Here is a 19,543-nt window from a genome sequence, read left to right as displayed (position 1 = left end):
GATCCTACTTTGATCTCGGTGGTTAAGAATCCGTTACAATGGAAGATGAACAAGGGGCAGAGTTACTGGCCTTTAAATTTGTAACAATGGTATCAACAAACAACTGCTTAATCAATATTTGGTCAGGCACACTGAAAACGTCCTTTTCAGATTTTAATTCCCGGTTGTAAAACAACTGCGGAGCAACCAGTGAGATAAGACATTAAAATGACTGCTTAATTGCCTTGTAGCGTCTCCTTAGTTATATATGTACATGCCTAATGGTTCTGGAATCTTTATTTACCCGCTTAAAGCAATTGCCTGTCTTAGCAGTGGCATCACCCAAATCAAGCGTCTCTGCACGTCCCAGGTTCACTGTACTCTGGTCAGAGTTGGGGGTTTTGTTTTGGTTTGGGGCTTTAAAATCTCATTATTTTCCAGTAGCCACGGAGAGTTAAGGAGCCTTGCTTAACAGTGAGAGGGTGGGCCCACTTCGGACCAAATTAGGGAAAATTCTTCTCTGCCTTACACTTAAGTGTACATTCCTTTCGTTAGCAAAAGATAAAAAAAAAAAAAAAAAAAAAAAAAAAAAAAAAAAAAAAAACACCTCTCCTGTCAGAGCCTACGTTTAAGACTTTAAAATTTAATTTCACGCTTGCTGTATTTTCCCCCTCAAAACGTATTTGTTCGTGGATTTGAAATGACATTTATATGGAAAAATTTGTATCCAGTAGATTTATTGCTTAGCATTTCATTCAGTTTCTCCTTAACTAAAGAGCACTTGCTAGTTCTACTTGATTTCTCATCCCACTTTTATTACTTCGCCCTAGGGACTCTTAAATGATCTATCAGCGTGAGTACAGCTACTCTAGCAAACTCCAGTCCTGTCTCAGTGCTATCAATAGCCAAATCAAATACAAAAATAAACATCTAATTTTCAAGCATTTAATGAGAACATTTGCATGTTTTCAACGCCTGGAAAAGAAATAATGCGTATGAGCCAACCAAAAGATCTTAAGATTCTATTTCTTCTCTTCGAGTTAAAATAGATTCCTTTCCCACCTATCCACCCCCAAATTCTACAGCTAAATATTACCAAAATCCATACCAGTATTCGAACTCGCTTGCAACTCTGATATTCCCATTTTGAAATTTAGCATGTGACCAATTTAGGAATTTCGTGCTGTAATTATTTCAGAGAAAAAATACTTTTAAAAGCTAAAGCTGCTGTCGAAATAGAATAAACAAACCCTAGATTCTAGAAATCGGTTTTCTAGTGTGAAAAAAAAAAAAGACCTACAGGCAGGAGCATAAAGTCATTTCCCCTATGATTTTAATCTGTGAGAAGGGTAGCCTTTTCCAAAATGTCCTCCACAGCAGCGTGAAAGCTGGCCTTATAGTGCCTTCCCTTTAAGTAGTGCCCTGCTAATTATAAAATTGCTAGAGGTTTTTATCCCACTAGTAATGAAATACTTAAAACGCTTTTCAAGTATTTTTAAACTACTAAAAAATGCTACCACAAGCCAAATACCACTTAGTTGATTACTTTCCCCCTTCTAATAATTCTTAAAGCAATCGGATTTCTCAAATGAAACATGAAGCGAATGGATACTTTATTGCTCAGATTTAGAAATAAAACTTTTTTTTTAACTGTCAGGACGTGAGATTTGAAGGGAAAGTTTTAAAAGCAAATATCCCAACTCGTGTTTGCTTGGGGTCCATGAAGTCTGGCAAAAGAATTGTGTCAATTTCCTTTGCTAACTTGTACACACACGTACACACACACACACACACACACACACACACACACACACACACACTGAAAATGTATCTCCAACCCCAATCAAAACATCAATTTGGCAATCTAGCCTTGCTCCCCCATAGCCCAGGATCAGCCACTTCAAAGCCTATGCAACAAGCCAGTAATTGTAACATTGCATCTAAATATTTAAGATAGAGGCTTGTTAGTCGCGTGTCCAGTTTACAGTCGTCATCTGTCCTCTAATTCCATTACAGCACAAAGTAAAAATGTTTCCCAAAACTCACAAACAGGAAAAGCGTCATCCTAAGAGGAGGAGGAGGAGGAGGAGGAGGAGGAGGAGGAGGAGGGAGGAGGAGGAGGAGGAGGAGGAGGAGGGAGGAGGAGGAGGGAGGAGGAGGAGGAGGAGGAGGAGGAGGAGGAGGAGAATGAGCAGTTTCTATTGACTGGTCATGGCTTTTGTGTTAAAGGCTTTCTTTAAAATAAAAAAAAAAAATAGGGGGAGGTCGCAGAAATTTCGCTAATGTGAGCCTGGGGCAAGAATAAGAGGAAAAAAAGAGGGGGGGAGAGGGTTGCGTCTAGATGAAAGTGAGAAGTACATAAAGGAGGGAATTGAGTCGGATTCGGCCAGTAGAGTTAGCCGAGAGTAGCTCCGGGGAAGAGACCGGGCTGAAGGCGGAGCGGCCCTTTGACGCAGTGCGCATGACTGGGGGCACTGGTCCATTGTAACTGCGCCTAAGGGCCAATTCCGCTGCGCCGGGGGAACAGAGAGGCCCATTGAGCTCAGGGCAGTCGATGTCACCCTGAGCCGCTGCGGCGGCGGCAGCCAGCGTCTCATCTCTGCATCGGCGGGACCTAGTGGCCAAGCCTCTTGCTTCGGCCCTAGTTGGCAAAAGGGGGGCCCTGGCTTTACCATCTTTAGCCAGGGCAGCTAAGGCAGCTGGGCTCCAGAAGGCGAAAAAAAAAGCCGTGGTTCATCTTGCTACCCCCTTCCCCTCCTTTTCCCCTCCCCACCCCATCCTTTGCCCCTGCCCCAGCCTTGCTGGGAGCCAGAATAAAGAGAAGGCGAGAGAAGCGCTGAGGACCAGTGAGCTCAGCTCTGCTCCAGCCGAGCGTGCGCGACCTGCTGGTACTAAGCACCAGCGCTCACCCTGCTGGGGCCCGCCTGCTGTTGGAGTAAGGGAGAGGTTTAAGAAATGATGGGGACAGAAAGAAGTGGATGCCTGAAGTTGTGACACCTTTTAGCTCACCAAAAGTCTCTCCCTCCCACTTCTAGATCCAATCGTGTCTCAGAAGTAAGACACAGGATCTCGCCTTGGTCTTGCTCCCGCGCCAGGCTTGAAAACGAGCAGAAAATAGATAATAGCAGAAAATAGACTCAAAAGTAGTAGAGAATGGAAGAAGGAATAAATCCTAACTAACCCTGAAGATATTGGATTGAGGAAGGTAGCCTTGAGCAAAGTACCTCCCTCGGATGACTGTCAGGTCATCCAGGCTACCTTATAGACATTTACTGTTTTCCGTTTGGACCAAGCCCAATGCCCTGAACTCCCTCGTTCTACTTTGGTGTCCAAATATTGAAGAGAAAGTATTTGGGTTCTTATTGAACCTACACCCTGTTTTGTTGCTATTCCAGTCTTTGTCGAGACATCTCCAATCATTTCCTCTTGGGCTAGGGAAGGGAAAGGCGGGGTTGACTAAAGATGCAGCTTCCCTGACAACCCCAAATTAAATTAGGCTTTGGAGTCTGAGGTGTATGTTTGCGTGTAACAATGGGGTGGGTTTTTGTTTTCTTTTTTATCCTTCTTCTAGAGGACTACTCTGGTTTTAAAGATGGCCATAGTTTCTCTTGAATGGCAGCCGGCATAGCTAGACGAGTAGAAAGACTAGAAACATTTTGTAGGTGAAAATAGCCACTTTTTCCACGGTGGAGAGTCCATAAAACTTCTTGGAGCAGCAGCTATTGGGGCTCATTGAATAATTCATCCCTCATTGCAAGCCCATAATGTCTATTCTCGGCCTTTTGTGGAGCTGTTTTCTCTTCTTTTCTCCTTGAATTATAAAAAGGTTGCCTTCTTTTGTTCACATCAAGCTGCTGCTAGCTGAAGCTTTGTCTGGCCAAAGCTAAAGTGTGAGTTTCAATGGACTCTACCCTCTTTGTTTTCCAAGTTCATCTCCAAGTGTAGATTGTGTATAGAAGGCCTTCTTTGTAAAAGCTGGAAAAGTTGTACAAATGTTTGACCAGCTCATTTGGTACTTTTTGTCTCCTCTCCTTCCACTGACTATGTGCAGAAAAGGGCATTCTAGAGAGCTCAGGGGCTGCCAGTAACAAGGAAGGACCAAAGCACTGGACACCGAGAAGCTTCTCTCTTCCTTTCCTCTCCCCTCCCTCCCACTTCTCTCCTCCACCTATCCTCTCCTCCTTTCCTCTCTTTTCCCTCTTTTCTGATACCCCTGTTCTCTTCACCTCTCCCTTCCTTTTTCCTCCTCTCCTCTCTCTTCCCCTCCCCTCTCCTTTTCCCTCCCTTCTTCTCTCCTCTCCTCCCTTTTCTTCCTCTCCTCTCTCTTCCCTCCCCTCCCCTTTTCTCTCCTGTCTTTGCTTCTCTTCTCTCCACTTTTCCTCTCCTCTTCTCTCAGTTCCCTCTCTCTCTGCTCTCTCCCCCTTTCTTCTCCTCTTCTGTCTTCTCGTTAACTGAAGTACAAAAACTTCAAAACTCTCCCCTTCAATCTAAAGATAATTGCTCTTTTGGTTTTGTTTTCTTTGCTTCCCCTCTTCCCCCCTCCCGCCCCCCCAATGGTTGCAATAAAACTTGGCCACCCTTCTCAGTGGGAAGTAAAAGCTTTGGAAGACAGGTAACATAGAAATTGGAAATGAAGCATATTTAAGGCTGCTCATCAATTTTACCTTAGCAAGGAAAAAAAAAAGCAAACTGCAACAACATATCTTCCTCTCTCAGTCTGAGGTTTAATTTAATTTACTCTTTGATTATTTTTATAGTGATTTCTGAGCATCTAGCTTCCCCATTTATTCCAGATATTGGCCCTGATTTGTAATCAATCTAAATGTACTTTAGGTTGCTTTTTAAAATAAAAATTCCATTAGTTCACGTGGAGGTTGGAGTGAAAGGAAATGGTGCCTGACAAGGAACTAGAAAAAGACAGAAAGAGATCCTTTAAGCTTCCATATGATAAGTATCACCCTGAAAGAGTGATCTGAATGGGAGGTTTAAACCCAGCTCCTTCAAGCAGGGTCACAGAAAACTAACTGGACATTTGGCGACTCTAATCAAATGTAGGCATAACACAAACTATTGAAAATAAGTCTCTTGGACTTCCCCCAAAGTTTCATCAATGAAGGAGACCCCAGCCCATACCTCCCAGCCTAACTTGCAGACTGAGGAAAAATCAAGTGACAGGCAGGCAAATGAGAACTCCAAGCAACACAAACATTCCTTTCCACCATTCAACTCTCTTGTAAGTAAACTGTCTTGTGGAGAAGAAAGAAGGGAGGGGGGAATAATATCTTGGGTGATGGGCTCATTATTGGAAAGTGTTCTGACAAATCTTAAGCCAAAAGTAAAAAAATCTACTTGTTCACCTCACTCCACCCACTGTGAAGAGCCTCTCTCCTCCCCCCTTGATTTTAATGTGATTAATTTTCTTTTTCTTATTATACTAGTGACTTTAGACAAATATCTAAAGTTTGTCTTTTAGACAAAAAGTCATTATTAGGTAAAGTTAAAGTATCACTGAATTTAGGCACATCTAGAAAGGTACTTCCTCGCCTTTGATTTTTGCAAAAATTCAATGAATAAGAAGATTAGGCTTTTTCTCCATTTGCTTTCTGCTTCTACGTATCATGTGCAACATCGTGAACCCTTCTGTGGAACTAGAAATCAAAGGATGTGGAAGAGATGAAAAATATATACCACATTTAGTACTCTTACACAAAACACACTCTATGTGTAACAAAATTAAAAGCGAACAAATGAATTATGATAATTTAAATCTCAATAAATCTATAGGGTGGATGTATCTAAAATTCATTTGGGTTTATGCTGCTCCTTACTCCTTTCGAGACACTTCAAAAAGTGATTTCTCCTCATTCCCTTGCCTTTCTTTCTTCCTGCTAGTGAATACTCTCCAAAACTCCTTCACTCTCTCTCTCTCTCTCTCTCTCTCTCTCTCTCTCTCTCTCTCTCTCTCTCTCTCTCTCTCTCTCTCTCTTTCCTCTCCTCTCCTCTCCCCCCCACCCCCAAACCAAACCTAGCTTGAAGCTAAAATAAGACCTGAGACATGGGCCCCCTTTGGTCTTACCTCAATATACAAAAAATATTCCAACAACTCTAGATTCATATGAATCTTTACTACTGGACAACCAGGTCCCCTAAAGCACCTCAAGAAAGATCTACCACAGCGAACTCCAGACACTCTACATCCGAAGTCAAGACAAGAAGAAGGGCATAGATCCTCCAGATATCAAACAGCACGTTCTCAACATCAGTGTCCTGATCATTTTCTGGACAATGAAATCCCATAAAGAGAGTGGAGAAGGCAGAAAGAAAGAGGAGATGCTGGGGAGGGACGAAAAGATAGGGGGTCGCAGTACACCTTTCTCTTTTATTTTGAATTTGCCAATACCTGTATTGTAGCAAATAATGACAAGCAATGTTTCCTTGACCTTACAGCGAAAACCGCCCGAAGTACGCAGAGAAGCAATTGAAGCAAAAAAGTGGGCAGGCAAACAAACCGAAAACCATGAATCCCCAGGTTCCCAGCCTCCGAGAGCGGCCAGAGTTTAACAGCAAAGAAACTCGTTCATTTACCTCTTTCGCTCAAGATCCCGTCAATGCTGTGTTTGGTCTTTCTTTCATTCTCTTCCACTTCCTTCCTTTCAATTTCTGCATCTTCCTCCTCTCCTTTTCCAAACTTACTCCTCAGGATACGGCTGATGGAGCTCACTTCAAAGGGAGAGATGGAAATGTTGGAGCCCTGAAGGGGTTGTTGCTAAAGGGAAATCTCCCCCAAGTGCTTCCCCAGGCTATCTGAAAACAACCTTCCAAACCTCCGAACCTCATCTCTTGGGACGTTCCTACCTCTCAACGAAATGTACACAATCACCTGTCTCCCCCATCCCCAGAACCGGTTTAGATACAGTTTATTGTGACCCACGGAAACAGTGCAGCGACAAGTTGAGGACCCCAAACTACCTACATCCCGTTCTTTGACTTGGGGGAAGCATTTCTCTCGGCTCTAAGCACTACGGTCAAAGCGTCCAGGCCAAGGAACAACCTTCCAACCAGTGAACTCTGCGGAGCAGAAAGTATTGAACTACCGTGTTCGTTTTCAGAGAGTACCACAACCAAGTTCTCTTCACAGAAAGTAAACCTTTTTTTTGAGGGCATGAAGGGTTTCGATTTCAACTCCAGAATAGTTTGATATTGTAAAATCAAAAGAAAATGCATTCTCCATTTATTTTTTCCAGATTCCAGTCGGGTAAACAAACCCATGCTCTGAAATATCTCTTCTCGCAGGGAGAAGGGGGAAAAGTAGTTTCCATTTAATTAAAAACAAACTCTCTCCTCTCCTCCCTTCTGCTCCTCTTTCACTCCTCCCCCAGTGGAGACGCCTCAGCTATGGGATGGTTGCTCTACATCTTCCTTCCTAGACATTGAAAAGTCTCCGGTGGCATGTCCCCTATTTCCTTTATGATGGGGTTACGAAAACATTTGTTTCTTTTTAAAACAGACCATCAATATTAATAAACACTTTGCCTCCCGGGTCTCTCTCCTCCTGTGCTTAGCCTACAGGCAGTCTATTTCGTGACTGCTTAGAAACTTTTCCCTGCGGCTTCGAGGAGCAACTAGGCTTCACAAGATAAAGGTTATTAATATCCAGGTTTCCTAAATATTTCCTGGCCCCGGGAGCAGGCTCCTTATTAGATGCCCCCTCCCCACTGCCTTGCCCAATTAGCCTGTACTAGGCGGTTACTTCTTGAACCAGTGTACTAGGAGGAACATAGACTGAAAGCTGGACTTTGGGGGACATGTGAATGGGTCTCAGTACCTGAGGGAACGGTGTTTCGGTCACAGACCGCGTCTTTGAGCAGCTTATCTCGAATTTCCCAGCTGAACATGCCCGGATTCTCTCTTTTGTATTCCTCGATTTTCTTCTCAACGTCAGGAGTTGTCACCTGCTTTAATAGAGCAAACAGGCGAGCCATAAAGTTGGTTCGGTTGGCCACTGAAAGGGTGGAAGTACTATTGCTTCTGTAGCCTTCACAATTGGGCCCTCCAACTCTAGTCTCCATTATCTGCCCCAATTCCCTTGCAAAGTTTGCTCTTAGCAGCAAAAACGACCAACTCGCTGAGTGTATTTTCCCAGGAAAGGAACCGAGACAGAGGCAAAGAACGGTAAACCAGTCTCTTAGAGCGTTGTTCACTAGGCTTAATGGAAGGGTCGGGCTGTAAACTAGCAGTAATAACTCTGAGGGACTGACCACGACCCATCTTTATTGCCACTATATGGGGAGGGCGGAGGGCATCTCAGCTGAATCTGCGGGAACCCGAAACTAAATAACTGGGCCCTGGAGAGACAGTCTAGGGAAATATTACTCCTACAAGCTTCCGCCTCCTTAACTGACCGAGGAATAGTAAGCAAAGTGGCTACATAGTTGAGAAACTGTTTCTCTGATGTTTCAAAATACTAATTGATTTTTAAAAAGCATGGATTATTGGAGGAAGTTGGTACGCAGAATCTTCATTTCCTTCCAAATATCCCTAGAGTTCATCTGTTACTCTATTTTTCCATTGAATTTGCTTTATTTCTCCTCTCGGTTGTGTATATTTAAAATGACCTAAATATCCCTGGACCTTGGCTTTATCTTAGGAATAACAAATGAAGATACTCTATATCACCCCCCACCCAAAAAACTGTGCAAAAGTTTCGGTGAGAAGAAAAGGAAAGGGCGGTAGATTCCTTAAAGGAAAACTGGGAAAGTGTTCGAAAGCTGTAGCTGGGAACTGCTCGTCAAGCTTTCATCTGTTTGTTTCAAAGTCACCTGGACTTTCTGTCCTTCCCCACCCCTGGACAGTTTGAGTTTGTTGTGAGAATAGACTCCAACTGCCAGACACCACAAAGTGAAAGCAGGCCGGAGAAAGTGGGGGGGGGGTGGCGGGGAGAGAAGGGGGTGGCAGAGGAGAAGAGGCGGTGAGATCAGGAGTCAGAGAAAGGCCTTCAACAGGTAGGCCTACATAGTTTGCACAGTTTGAGGAGGGGTGTATCTGTTTATTAAAATAACTCGTACATTTCGTTCTTGGCCAAAGTCCAAACTCATTTCTTGTCTATAGGGGTAACGCTGTTCTCTCAATATTTAATTCAGTAGGTACAGGAGAGAAATAGCCCCCATCTCAAGGAGCACTTCTCTGGATATAGAAACATTTGCATTGAAAATCTCACCGAGGAAAAACTCCCTCCTCCCCCCCCAAATCCCTACCCAACACCCAACCAAAGAGAATCAGGCCAAGAAGGCAGCAAACTTTAGCTGTGCTAGAATCCTCACCTTGGGTTTACTTCCCCCGATGGCCCCCGGTCGAATGGAGCCGGTCTCCTGATACCTGCACAGGATTTTGGAGACGCAACCGTGGGACACCCGTAGCTGCCGAGAGATTACACAGGGCCGGATGCCATGGTGGGCCATCTCCACTATCTTGTGACGGATGTGGTTGGGTAGTGGCCTGCCATTGATAAAAACGCCACCGAGCTGGTTGACTCTACCCTGTCCTAAAGGAGTGGACACTTAGAAAAAGAAGGGAGGGAAGGGAAAGTAGAAATGTTACTTAAAATGAGTTTTTTAAAAAAGACTCCGACGCAAAAACGTCTAACACATACAGCATTATGGGACCAGCATTTCACAACAATTAGACGCTGATATCAGTGTCAATATATTTGCCTTCGTGACACCGGACTGTTTTGACCCGAGACTTTCTCCTGGATAATTAAAACTGAAGAGGAGTAAAAAACAAAAAAACACTTCGAAATTGCCTTATGAAAAGTTAACATGAAAGGGGGTATGTAAACGGCTTGTCAAAAAAAAAAAAAAAAAAAAACCAAGCTGCTTTTCCTCCAGTGACTGGGGAGTTGGGGGATTGGTGACTTTGGAAAAGTTGGGAAAGAGTTTTGGAAAAGAGCTGCTGGATGTTTTTTCCCCAAATCAGCACTTCATAGAGAAGACACCCCACAAATGAAGTCGACTCACTTCTTCTCTAAGAAAATAAACCCTCCGTTTCAGCTGTTCCGTTCACCAGGGGTTTGGACTGACAATCCTAAGGGGTTCTGGATAGTGACTGGACCATTAGAGGCTCGAAATAGCCCAGTGAAAGACCAAATCATCTTATAGTCTTTCACCTGTTACACTTCTTTTTCTTCGCTCGGGAGTTTGAAATTGAAGAAACTCACAACGAATTACAAGTGGGTTGGAAAGGACAAATGAGACTACAGGATGAGTGTGGATGAGTGGACTATATATCATATACCCTATCATATATTATTGTTGCCTTATATTCTCTCCTTTTAAATTATGTCGGTAAATTATGCGAATGCCACTCTCAAAATTACACTACACTACACGTCTTGCAAATCAAGACTTATGGAAACTAACTCTCAATATTTACTATAGTCCATCCCTGGTGGGGATTTCCCAGAAATATTAGGCAGATCTGATTTCCTAAATCAATGCAAAATATTTGGGACTTGGGGTTGATTCTAAATGACCAGAACTACAGCTGAGATGGAGATGATGAAAACAAAAACATTGCCTTAGGACTACTGGTTTGACACAAGATGCTGGGAACGAGGAGACAGCCCTGAACTATTCCCAGGCAACCCATTCCTACTCACTTCAGAGCTGCAGATGTGCTGCTGGCCTTCGTAATCCAAAGAGGATTTATTTAGTTTTAGAGCAAAGAATTCCCCAAACAACAACGACAGCAACAATAAAAAGTGGATAGGAAACGAGGGCAATTCATTTGAACCAATATAAATGTGTGTAGTCTAGGAGCAACCGTCTCCGTTTGCAAATCGAAAGACAAATTCTGAGCTTGCTTCCCTCCAGTACTGGTAAGTTCCAAAATTGGGTTTGGTTTGTTAAATGAGAACGACGCAGAAGTGAAAGCAAGAGGTGCCGGAGGAAACACGCGTAAGCTCGGAGAACTTTGGAAAGTCTCCCTCTTAAGCTCGGAGGCGTCCAGCCTTAGGGTCTGGCCAGAGGAGGAAAGGGCCAAACTTACCTTCTAATGGGAATCCGCTGCGAGGGTAGTTTTGTCCGGGAGCTGGTCGCATCATTCTGGGGACAGCTCCAGCCAGAGTTGTCATTTTGGAGACAGCTTCACTTTAAAATTGTATCCAGGTGAAGGCTAAAAAAAGAGTAGGGAGCAGCTCTGGCAATCTAGAACTCCGCCGAGTCAAGCAAGCCCCTCCCCCTCGGAAAAATAAAAATAAAAGAGGGGAGAAGGGAAATCTCCCTCTCGTTTTGTCAATAAGATGCGATCTTTTCCGATCGAAATGCAAAAAAAGAAAAGGATGGGTGAAGGAACAAAAGAAAAACCAAACCCACGACAACGAAGTTTTGTGCAAGTCTGGGGACGTTGCACAAGCCGGTGTGAGGCGACTTTGGCCACTGTGTAGGGATTGGCACACTTTGATACGAAACGGGGGAGGGGGTATGGGGAGGGGGAAGTGATGGTGGCAGGAATGATTTTCTTCCTGTTGTTGATACAGAGTGAAAGGAACTCTGCTCTGGAGTATTTATTAGTTCTTTCACCCAAAGCTCGATCAGGAGCCCTGAGCTGCGATTGGCCAACACGGAGACTGTCCCGTCTAGAGGATACACGAGCTGATTGGGTGAAATCCGCAACTTTCTCTTCTCATCATTACAATCGAGGCCTCAGTAGAGGAGAGTGACCCAGTCCATTGCTTCTTCCCTTGATAAAATGTCCTTTCATAGGAAGAAGTGGACAGGAGAAAATGCAAAGAAGGGGAAAAGGAGAATGGCTTGGAAAGTTATCTGCTCAGGCAGAGTCTCTCTCTCTCTCTCTCTCTCTCTCTCTCTCTCTCTCTCTCTCTCTCTCTCTCTCTCATCCCTGTCGTCTTTCTCTCTTCTTTTTCTCTTTTCTCTCTTCTCTTCTCTCCTGTCTCTTCTGTCTTACTCTCTCTCTCTCTCTCTCTCTCTCTTTCTCTCTCTCCCCCCTTCCTCCCTCCCTCTCTCTGTCTCTCTCTCCTCTTTTGGCACGGTGCCACTTGAGGGGAGCGATACAATAAGGAGGCATCACACGACCCTCACAATTTCTTCAAGTCAGTTCCCTCTAGTCACCTTTTCTTTAGACTGGGGTTGTAAACGTGCAGCTGTTTGTGTGATGCCCTGGTCAAAGAGTATGGGACAAACCAAAGGAAAAGTTCAGTCTGTGTGCTGATAAAGTTCTTTTGTTTCCTCCGCCTGGGGGTGGGAGGGAGGAGGCCGAAGGCAGTGATGAAGTCCGAGGACCGGGGTGGGGGGGTAGCTGGGAGAAAGAGGAGATGGAGTTAAAACAGTCTCTTCTCTCTCTCTTTAAGCTAAAATCTGAGGGAAGGACAAACTTTAAATCTAAACGTATAGATATAGAATCAGATTGGAGAGATGCATCTTATATGTTAAAGTTTTGCTCCCGAGCATTTGTTCTCAGGAATTTATTGTAGTATTCAAACTAAACCGCGGGGGAAAAAGAAAAGGAGTTAAGTCTTGGCTAGGAGCTGAAGTGACCACAGCAGGATATGACGCCAGGAGTGTTGTAAAGACTGTCTGTCCTTAAAGAAGGTACTATTGTGCGTGTCCTTTTATTTATAACTCGGTAAGTGCCAGCAAACTCGCCTCCTTTACACTCTGAAGTGCCAACCCCGCGCTCCACAGTGCGCTTTATTTGCAAAAGTCTATTCAGAAACTGTCACTCCCGAGCCTCAAGTTATTCAAGGCCTTAATCAATCAAAAGGATGAGAATCGTTCAGGTTTTCCCCTTTGAAATAAAGGAAACAATGAGTTCTGGGCTTAAACTTCTCCCTTTCCTTTTACGATTTTTGAATTTTTTCCTTTGCTCCATCCCCCCCACCCCCATTCTCCCCCCTTCACCTCCTTTGCTCCATTCCCCTACCCCTTCTCTCCCCCCTCCACCTCCTTTGACAGTTTTTTTAAACGTTCGTTCTAGTTCCCCACCCCCTAATTAAGGCAAAACCATAAGGCGAGATAAAAATCAACCAAGGATCTGGGGATCTGCTTAGTGGAAGCGATTTGGCCCTTTAAAAAATGGGGAGAAATGGACAGCATCATAAAAAGACTCAGCTTACACTGGGATCAGAAGAGGCATAGCTATAATTTTGAGTGGTCTTTCTCTGGAGATGTTCAAAGGTCTATCCCCAGCTAACGACACCATTAAGAACCTAAGACTGGGGGAGAGGGAGGGAGGAAGAGATAAAGTTTTCTTTATTTCCATTCTGGCATCATATTGAAAAAGAAGAATCTCTGAGGACCCCCGAAATCAATCATACGCAGAGAAGACACCATTTTCAAAGAAAAAAAAAACCACTACGTAAAAGTTTCTAAGCAAGGAAAACTTCTCCCACCTCCCCTTTTTTCTGACTCGTAGGGCTACAGTGGATACCATGACTTTATTTATCGAGCCCTGAACAGAAGAAAAGTAGAGCATCAACCCAAAATGGCAAAGATTAGACTTTAGCCAGTTGCTATGGTTTAGGAAGGAGAAGTGCTAGCGCTTACTGAAGTTAATCATTCTATGTTTAGGGGTGTCTGCATACTTCTATATATATGCTAACGTTTGAAAACGCATAACAATCTAGATTTAAATTTTTTCCCAAACTCTAAGAAAGGGAACCACAGAATCATTCTTTATAGTTATTCTACAGATTCTTTTTTTATTCTAGACAAATATTCAACAAGGAAAAAAGGGTTTGCAGAATTGGGGGGAAGAGTGGGGCTTTCTGTGTCCCAAGAGGAGGCAGATTGGTGCAGCAAAGGAGGTCTTTCTTCTCACTCCGATTTCGAGGAGGGATCTCTGAATTTTATTCCTGCGGAAATTATAACTCCTTTACCAGAAGGAGACCTGAGTCCTCAGTCCATTTCTTGCAGACTAAAATTAAATTATAAATGGAGGTCAATAAAGTCTAGGGCGTCTAGCTTACGTAGTTCCTTCCTCCCACTCCTTTCGCGACTGGCCCAGAGCACAAAAGGAAGAGACGAAATGTTGAGAGATAGAGCAGGGACTGGGCAATTTTATTTTCCCTGATGGGCGCGAGACCCTTCGGTCATGTGTGTTGTGATGTATGTGTGCGTGTGTGTATTTTCAAAAGCGCTCAAAGGTTCAGTATTCTAAATATTCTGCCCATATTGAAGGGGGTGGACAATCTCATCCTAAAGGGAGTCGAAAGCTACATGGGGATGCCAAAGCCCCAGGCTTCCAGGTCTCGGGAGGAAGGGAGCCCAAGTTAGGGGCGGGCGCAGGCAATCCCGCTACTGGTCCAGAAGTCATCTGACCTAGCAGGGTTCTCGCAGAGACCACAGACAGCTTGCTTTTTGTAGCCAAAGCGCCTAAAGTTCGTCGATCTGCTTTTCAAGTTAAGGGCAAATGCTCCTATCCCTTGATGAAAGAATCAACAAGTCGGCAAATCTTAAATTATATCCCATTTTTACTCAGTCTGCCCGGCCACCTTAATTTTTTTTCCCTCAGTATATCACGCCTTAAATGCCCTATAGCTTCTTCCAACTTCGGGCCTTCGATACTTTCTCTTCTGCGTTACTCTAAGGAGGGAAGATCGGAAACTGCCACTCTCCTCTGCCCTCCCAAGCAGCCAGAAGTCCACCCCTGGACACGTTATGCCTGTAGCCTTTTCCGCAGTCACCTTTCCTCAGCTTGTCGTTTCAACCCAAGATTTTCCTTTCTGACGAAAACCAGAATCTGGCTGGAATACAGGTTACTAATTGGAAAACGATTGCTCCTCCTGAGGGCTCTTGGATTGAGAACTGGGACTTCGCTCAAGCATCAATGCCCGAAGCCTGTGTCTTTTAAAATGCGTTTGGACTTGGATCTTGGGGGTGGTGGTGGTGCTCGGTGGGTGAGTGGGTGGGTGTGGGTGGGTGTCCGCGAGCTCGCGTATCTTTACTATCCCATTGGTACTTTCCTAGACCTTCAGCTTTTCTAGTCAAGAAATAAGGTGGTTTTTTTTGTTTGTTTGTTGGTTTTGTTTTTTTAATGCGTTTGGCGGCTAGGCAATCTCAACAAGGAAAGTGATTGGAAGAACTGGAAGAAACTTCTGGGGAATTAAGTATATTCATAAAACTTATCAAGCATATATTAAATACCTACAAGGAACAAGGCACTATGCTAGGCTTCTACCACCTGATAAACACTTCTAGTACTTTTCCAGGTGAAAGTGGTTTTGGTCCCGAATTAAGAGGCTAATTGCTTCAATGACCTACTTCATTTAATGTGTATACATACAGATCGCTTTGTTCTGGCTCTGGCTTGTGGTAGGCTGGAATTTCTCTGTTAATTGCACTGAACAAGTCTTCACCCCTCCAAACAACTTAAACTCTTATCCTTATGAAAAACAGGAAAGTTTATCTCAAGATGATCAGGACTCACTCTCACCTCCGTGGTAGATTCTATTGCTGCTAGTTCCTGGCACGGAAGAGAAGTAAAGTCACACACCTCAGGGCACAAAGGACACTTCTTATTTCCTCTTTCCAGTGTGGAGCTTTTATTCTACTTACTGGTTGACTTAGTAGGAGAATACTCATTTCTCCAACCATTTTTCTTCTTTAATTCTTTGTTTCAACTAGGTTATAGGATTGGCCCCCAAAAAGGAGCGAGTCTTTGACCCTTTGTGTAAATACTTCCCCACTTTTCCCAAGATTAAAGGGATATTTATCAAGAAGGGAGGCCAATGGAAAGGATACCTGCACACCATCCCAGGACATAAAACCTGTTAAAATTCCAAAAGAGTGATTCAACACATAAGCCAAGACTCCTATATTAGAGTCCTTTAGTCCTGTAGAAGGGATTTCACGGTTTCTAGTGGGAGCAGATAAAACACCCCTGATAATTACAAAGCTTTTCCAGGCCAGGTGTGCTTTTAATTGGATTAGTAAATGCACTATATTAAAACTAATCACAGGAGCAGTGAATCTATAGTTATTAGCTGTAGACACAGGTATTTGTCTTCCTCCCTCTATCAGAAAGTCAATTATGATGTATTCAGGTTTCTCAAATAAGGAATGGATGGTAATGATGATGAAGATGTAGACAATGATAGGGAAACAAAGGAAGCCGCTGAGGAGGGTAAAGATACTATTGCATCCTGGGTTTGTTTCCAAAAGTAAAACTTATGATTCAGCTAGATGAGTTGTGGAAAAGGTCTCTGTTAGGTAAGACAAATTTCTGAAAGAAAGAAAAGAAGGGGAGAAAGGAAAGAAGGCAGGAAGGAAGGAAGGAAAAAAGGAAGGCAGGAATGAAGGAAAAGACAAGGATTAGAACAGGAGAGTGAGAAATGAGAGATAAAAGGTGAGGAAAGAAGACAAGAGTCCTCAAAGTCTCACCATATTTCCCCAAACTGCAGCTATTAGCTGCACTTGTGTTTTAATACTCTTAATCCAAACCAAGGAAAAGAACATTCCCAAAACTTCATTCAGGGGAAAATTAGGCCTGGAAAAAGGGATCATCACAGAAACTTCTATTCTATTTAATATTGAAAGTACATTCTAACTAAATCTAATAGGCCACCCGTTTGGGGCCACGGAGAGATTTGAAATCTAAAAGCGAAAATTAAGATACTTAAGGTCCTGGGAGGATGCAGCGGGAATGGTGGTGAGAAACAGCAGGGGTGCTCTTGCTTAGCTGTTTGAGAGCAACAGGAGAAAGCTTTTTGGCACTAGAGGGGGCGGGGTGGATTGGTGGTGGTGAAGGAGTCTCTGTACTGAGAACAGAATGTCTACACAATGTGCCCTGCTCTTGCGTGCTTCTACGGGACTAAGCTGGGAAACAGTGTTTTCTTTCTCTGAAGGCAGGAGGGGATGACAGGAGTGAGAATGAGGGTTGGGTTTCTGGGAGGAACTAGTGTTCTTCTTAGTGTTCTGTGACAATAGGGACTTGGTATCCATAGGTATTTTCAGGTAACTAAAAACACAATCTGATTCGGAAATTTACAACCTGTTGAAAGAAGAGGGAGAATCGCTTCCTTTTTTGACCTCCCTGACTCCTATCTGGCAATTCAAGGAGCCAGATCTTGATCGGAAACCTGTAAGGGGGGAGAGGGGGAGGGGGAGAGTGTGGAGGATGTTTATGCTTATTGGCAAAATTATGGACCCATTTAAAATTAAAGGTAGTGGCTACTTTAGGAGTGCGGTTGTAGAACAAAAACTAGTCAGGTTCAGGTAAACAAACACCGCATTGTTCCGGCTGACACCTTTGTCATTTAGGGAAATTCTTGCAGAAGTTGAATTTACCTCACAGTTCAGGTTGTCGGGATTGAGGGGTTAAGGGTCTTTAGCGTGTGGAACTTCGCTCTTTGGCCGCATGGTCTTCACCATCGGATTCTTTCCATTCTGTGGCAATCGCAAAGTCAGGGTGACAGTTCTAGATGGACAAGGAGATATGAAGTTGGATTGAGGGTAGAAGGTGGTGGTTAGATAGCCTCGGCTCCTGCATACTCAGGAAATGCACCCATTCGGAGTATTTTCTCCTCCAAGGGTGTCTGTGAAGTCATAATTATAATTTTTAAATATATGTGTGTGTGTGTTTGTGTGTGTGTGTGTGTCAGCGCCTGGGAGTGTGTGGAAACAACAAGTGGTAAAGACAAGCAGAGACAAAAAAAAGGTCAGGCAGTCCCTGTGCCGCACACTATAAAAGTCTTCAGGGAGAACTAGTTGCCGTGGGACAGGAGGGAATGATTACCCAGCAGAAACAGCAGTACTGAAATTGCGCTTCCCTTGAGCCTCCCCCATGCAGCAGCAGGCTATTTCCGTGGCAAATCTGTGACCAAAAGGAAAGATCCAATTAAATGTTTTAGATAAATTTTCTCCTAACCCTATCGCCCAACTCTCCTAAACCAGGAATAGGTTCGAATCTCTGTGAATACAATAAATTCAGTTAATCTCCTCCTGACTTCCTTTAAAAAAAAAAACAAAACACGATATATACAAACATTAAAAAACAAGATTTCCTTTTTTTTCTAGAAGAATCTTTTAAAAATCTGAATTTGCCTGACAAAGGATGGGATTGAGTAAAAAAGAATAAATCCATCCAAGAAGCTATGATGAAAAGCTACTTTTAGTGAAAAAAGGAAAGAAGTTTTGTTTTTTTTTTTTAAAGTTGATCATCTCAGGCTAAGACCAAAAGAATGACCAAAATTCCTTGAAGCTGTCACTTTCAGAATTTTTTTTTACAATTACAGACTCCACAAACAAACTTCCCAAATTACCAGTCCTATAAAGATTGGTTTCCTCAGTTGCCCAACAGTCATTGCTATTTTGTCTTGTTGGCAGTGGAACTGAACCCCTAAAATTTAGAGAGCAATCGCCAGAAAAGTCCTCGGCCACAGCCTTAGGAAGCAGTTAAGACAAGTAGCCCCGAGATTAATTGTTTTAAAAGATTCCTTTTCCCAAATGAAATATAATACTATTTGGATATATATGTGTGCAGAATATATGTGTGTATTATATACATATAAGTTAGCCTAGAGTCCGGAAGATTAACATTTGGAAACTTATGAAATGTAATCTGCATAGCTAATTGATTCCCAGCATATCAGTTTAAAGGATAAAGATATATATCTACATGATGGATATTGTATTAATAGGCACATAAATAAAGGTTGAAAAGTCGTTACTGAAACCTTTGAAGTCTCTCCCATCGCTTTCATGCCCCATCCACAAGTCCACACGTCTCCTCGCTCTCGTGCTGTTTTTCAATTACTTGCCTTCTTCAGACCTAGAAAAGGAAGAGGAAAAAAGGTATGTAAAGCTGTGTATTTAAACAGCGTATCACTTAGGGGAGAACAGAGCAAGTACCTTTCCCTGCGATGTGCGTGGCAGGTGGATGGCAAGAGAGAAGGCGAGGCGATGACAGGACATTTTTATCACCACCCCCTCCCCATTATTCCCCATCTCTTGGGGGTTGACTCTTTCTTCCTTTCTTTCCCCTTCCTTTCCTTTCCTCCATCCTTCTTTCCTCCCTCCCTTCTTCCTTTCCTCCCTTTCTTCTCTCCTCCTTCACTTCTTCCCTTTTCTTTTTCCTTTTTCTTTTAAAAAAGGGAAAAAATAAAATCTTTTCAACTTTTCTAGACTGAGCCGTAGTCTTTGCATGTGGGACTTGAGTGGAGGAGGTGTCGTTCAGTAGTGCAAACGAAATAGCAAGAGTTGCAGGGGCAGCAGCGGCTGTCCAGAACATGTGCAACCAAATTTTTGCCCTCTTGTTATTATCTGTTATAACAGCAAGCACTTCGAGTCTAGCTAGGATCGTTTAGCTCATTTGCCTGATATTTAAATGGCCGTCAATGCGGCTATTCTGGAAAGCAGAGGAGGAATAATTTCAGTCATATTTTGCTTGCTTTCCCTTCCAAAGAATTTTGGGTTAGGATGGTTTTATTTGACACAGCCTTCACCCCCCCCCGTGTGTGTGTGTGTGTGTGTGTGTGTGTGTGTGTGTGTGTGTGTGTTTGAAAGAGCAAGGAATAATAAGTCGTGAGGGATTTTGAACTTGTGATCCC

At 43.4% G+C, this 19,543-nt stretch overlaps 1 protein-coding gene across 3 annotated transcripts in view; it reads right to left on the bottom strand.

The window, feature by feature from the left end:
* The window catches only part of PAX3 (paired box 3), a 104,514-nt gene extending 93,404 nt beyond the window's left edge, over positions 1–11,110 (bottom strand). For 2 of the 3 annotated variants that reach the window (XM_036757121.1, XM_036757123.1), the window contains exons 1-4: positions 11,026–11,110; positions 9,300–9,535; positions 7,805–7,934; positions 6,565–6,699 (exon numbers count right to left, since the gene is read on the bottom strand). In XM_036757121.1, coding sequence (XP_036613016.1) covers positions 6,565–6,699; positions 7,805–7,934; positions 9,300–9,535; positions 11,026–11,110 — 586 coding nt within the window. The remainder of the gene's footprint in view (positions 1–6,564; positions 6,700–7,804; positions 7,935–9,299; positions 9,536–11,025) is intronic. The other variant, XM_036757122.1, reaches the window with a different exon arrangement.
* Between the last annotated feature and the right edge of the window lie 8,433 nt (positions 11,111–19,543).

The sequence above is a fragment of the Trichosurus vulpecula genome, chromosome 4, assembly GCF_011100635.1.
Source record: "Trichosurus vulpecula isolate mTriVul1 chromosome 4, mTriVul1.pri, whole genome shotgun sequence".
NCBI classification, from domain to species: domain Eukaryota; kingdom Metazoa; phylum Chordata; class Mammalia; order Diprotodontia; family Phalangeridae; genus Trichosurus; species Trichosurus vulpecula.
Note: the sequence above shows the minus strand (reverse complement) of the source record. Positions and strands in the feature narration are given on the sequence as shown.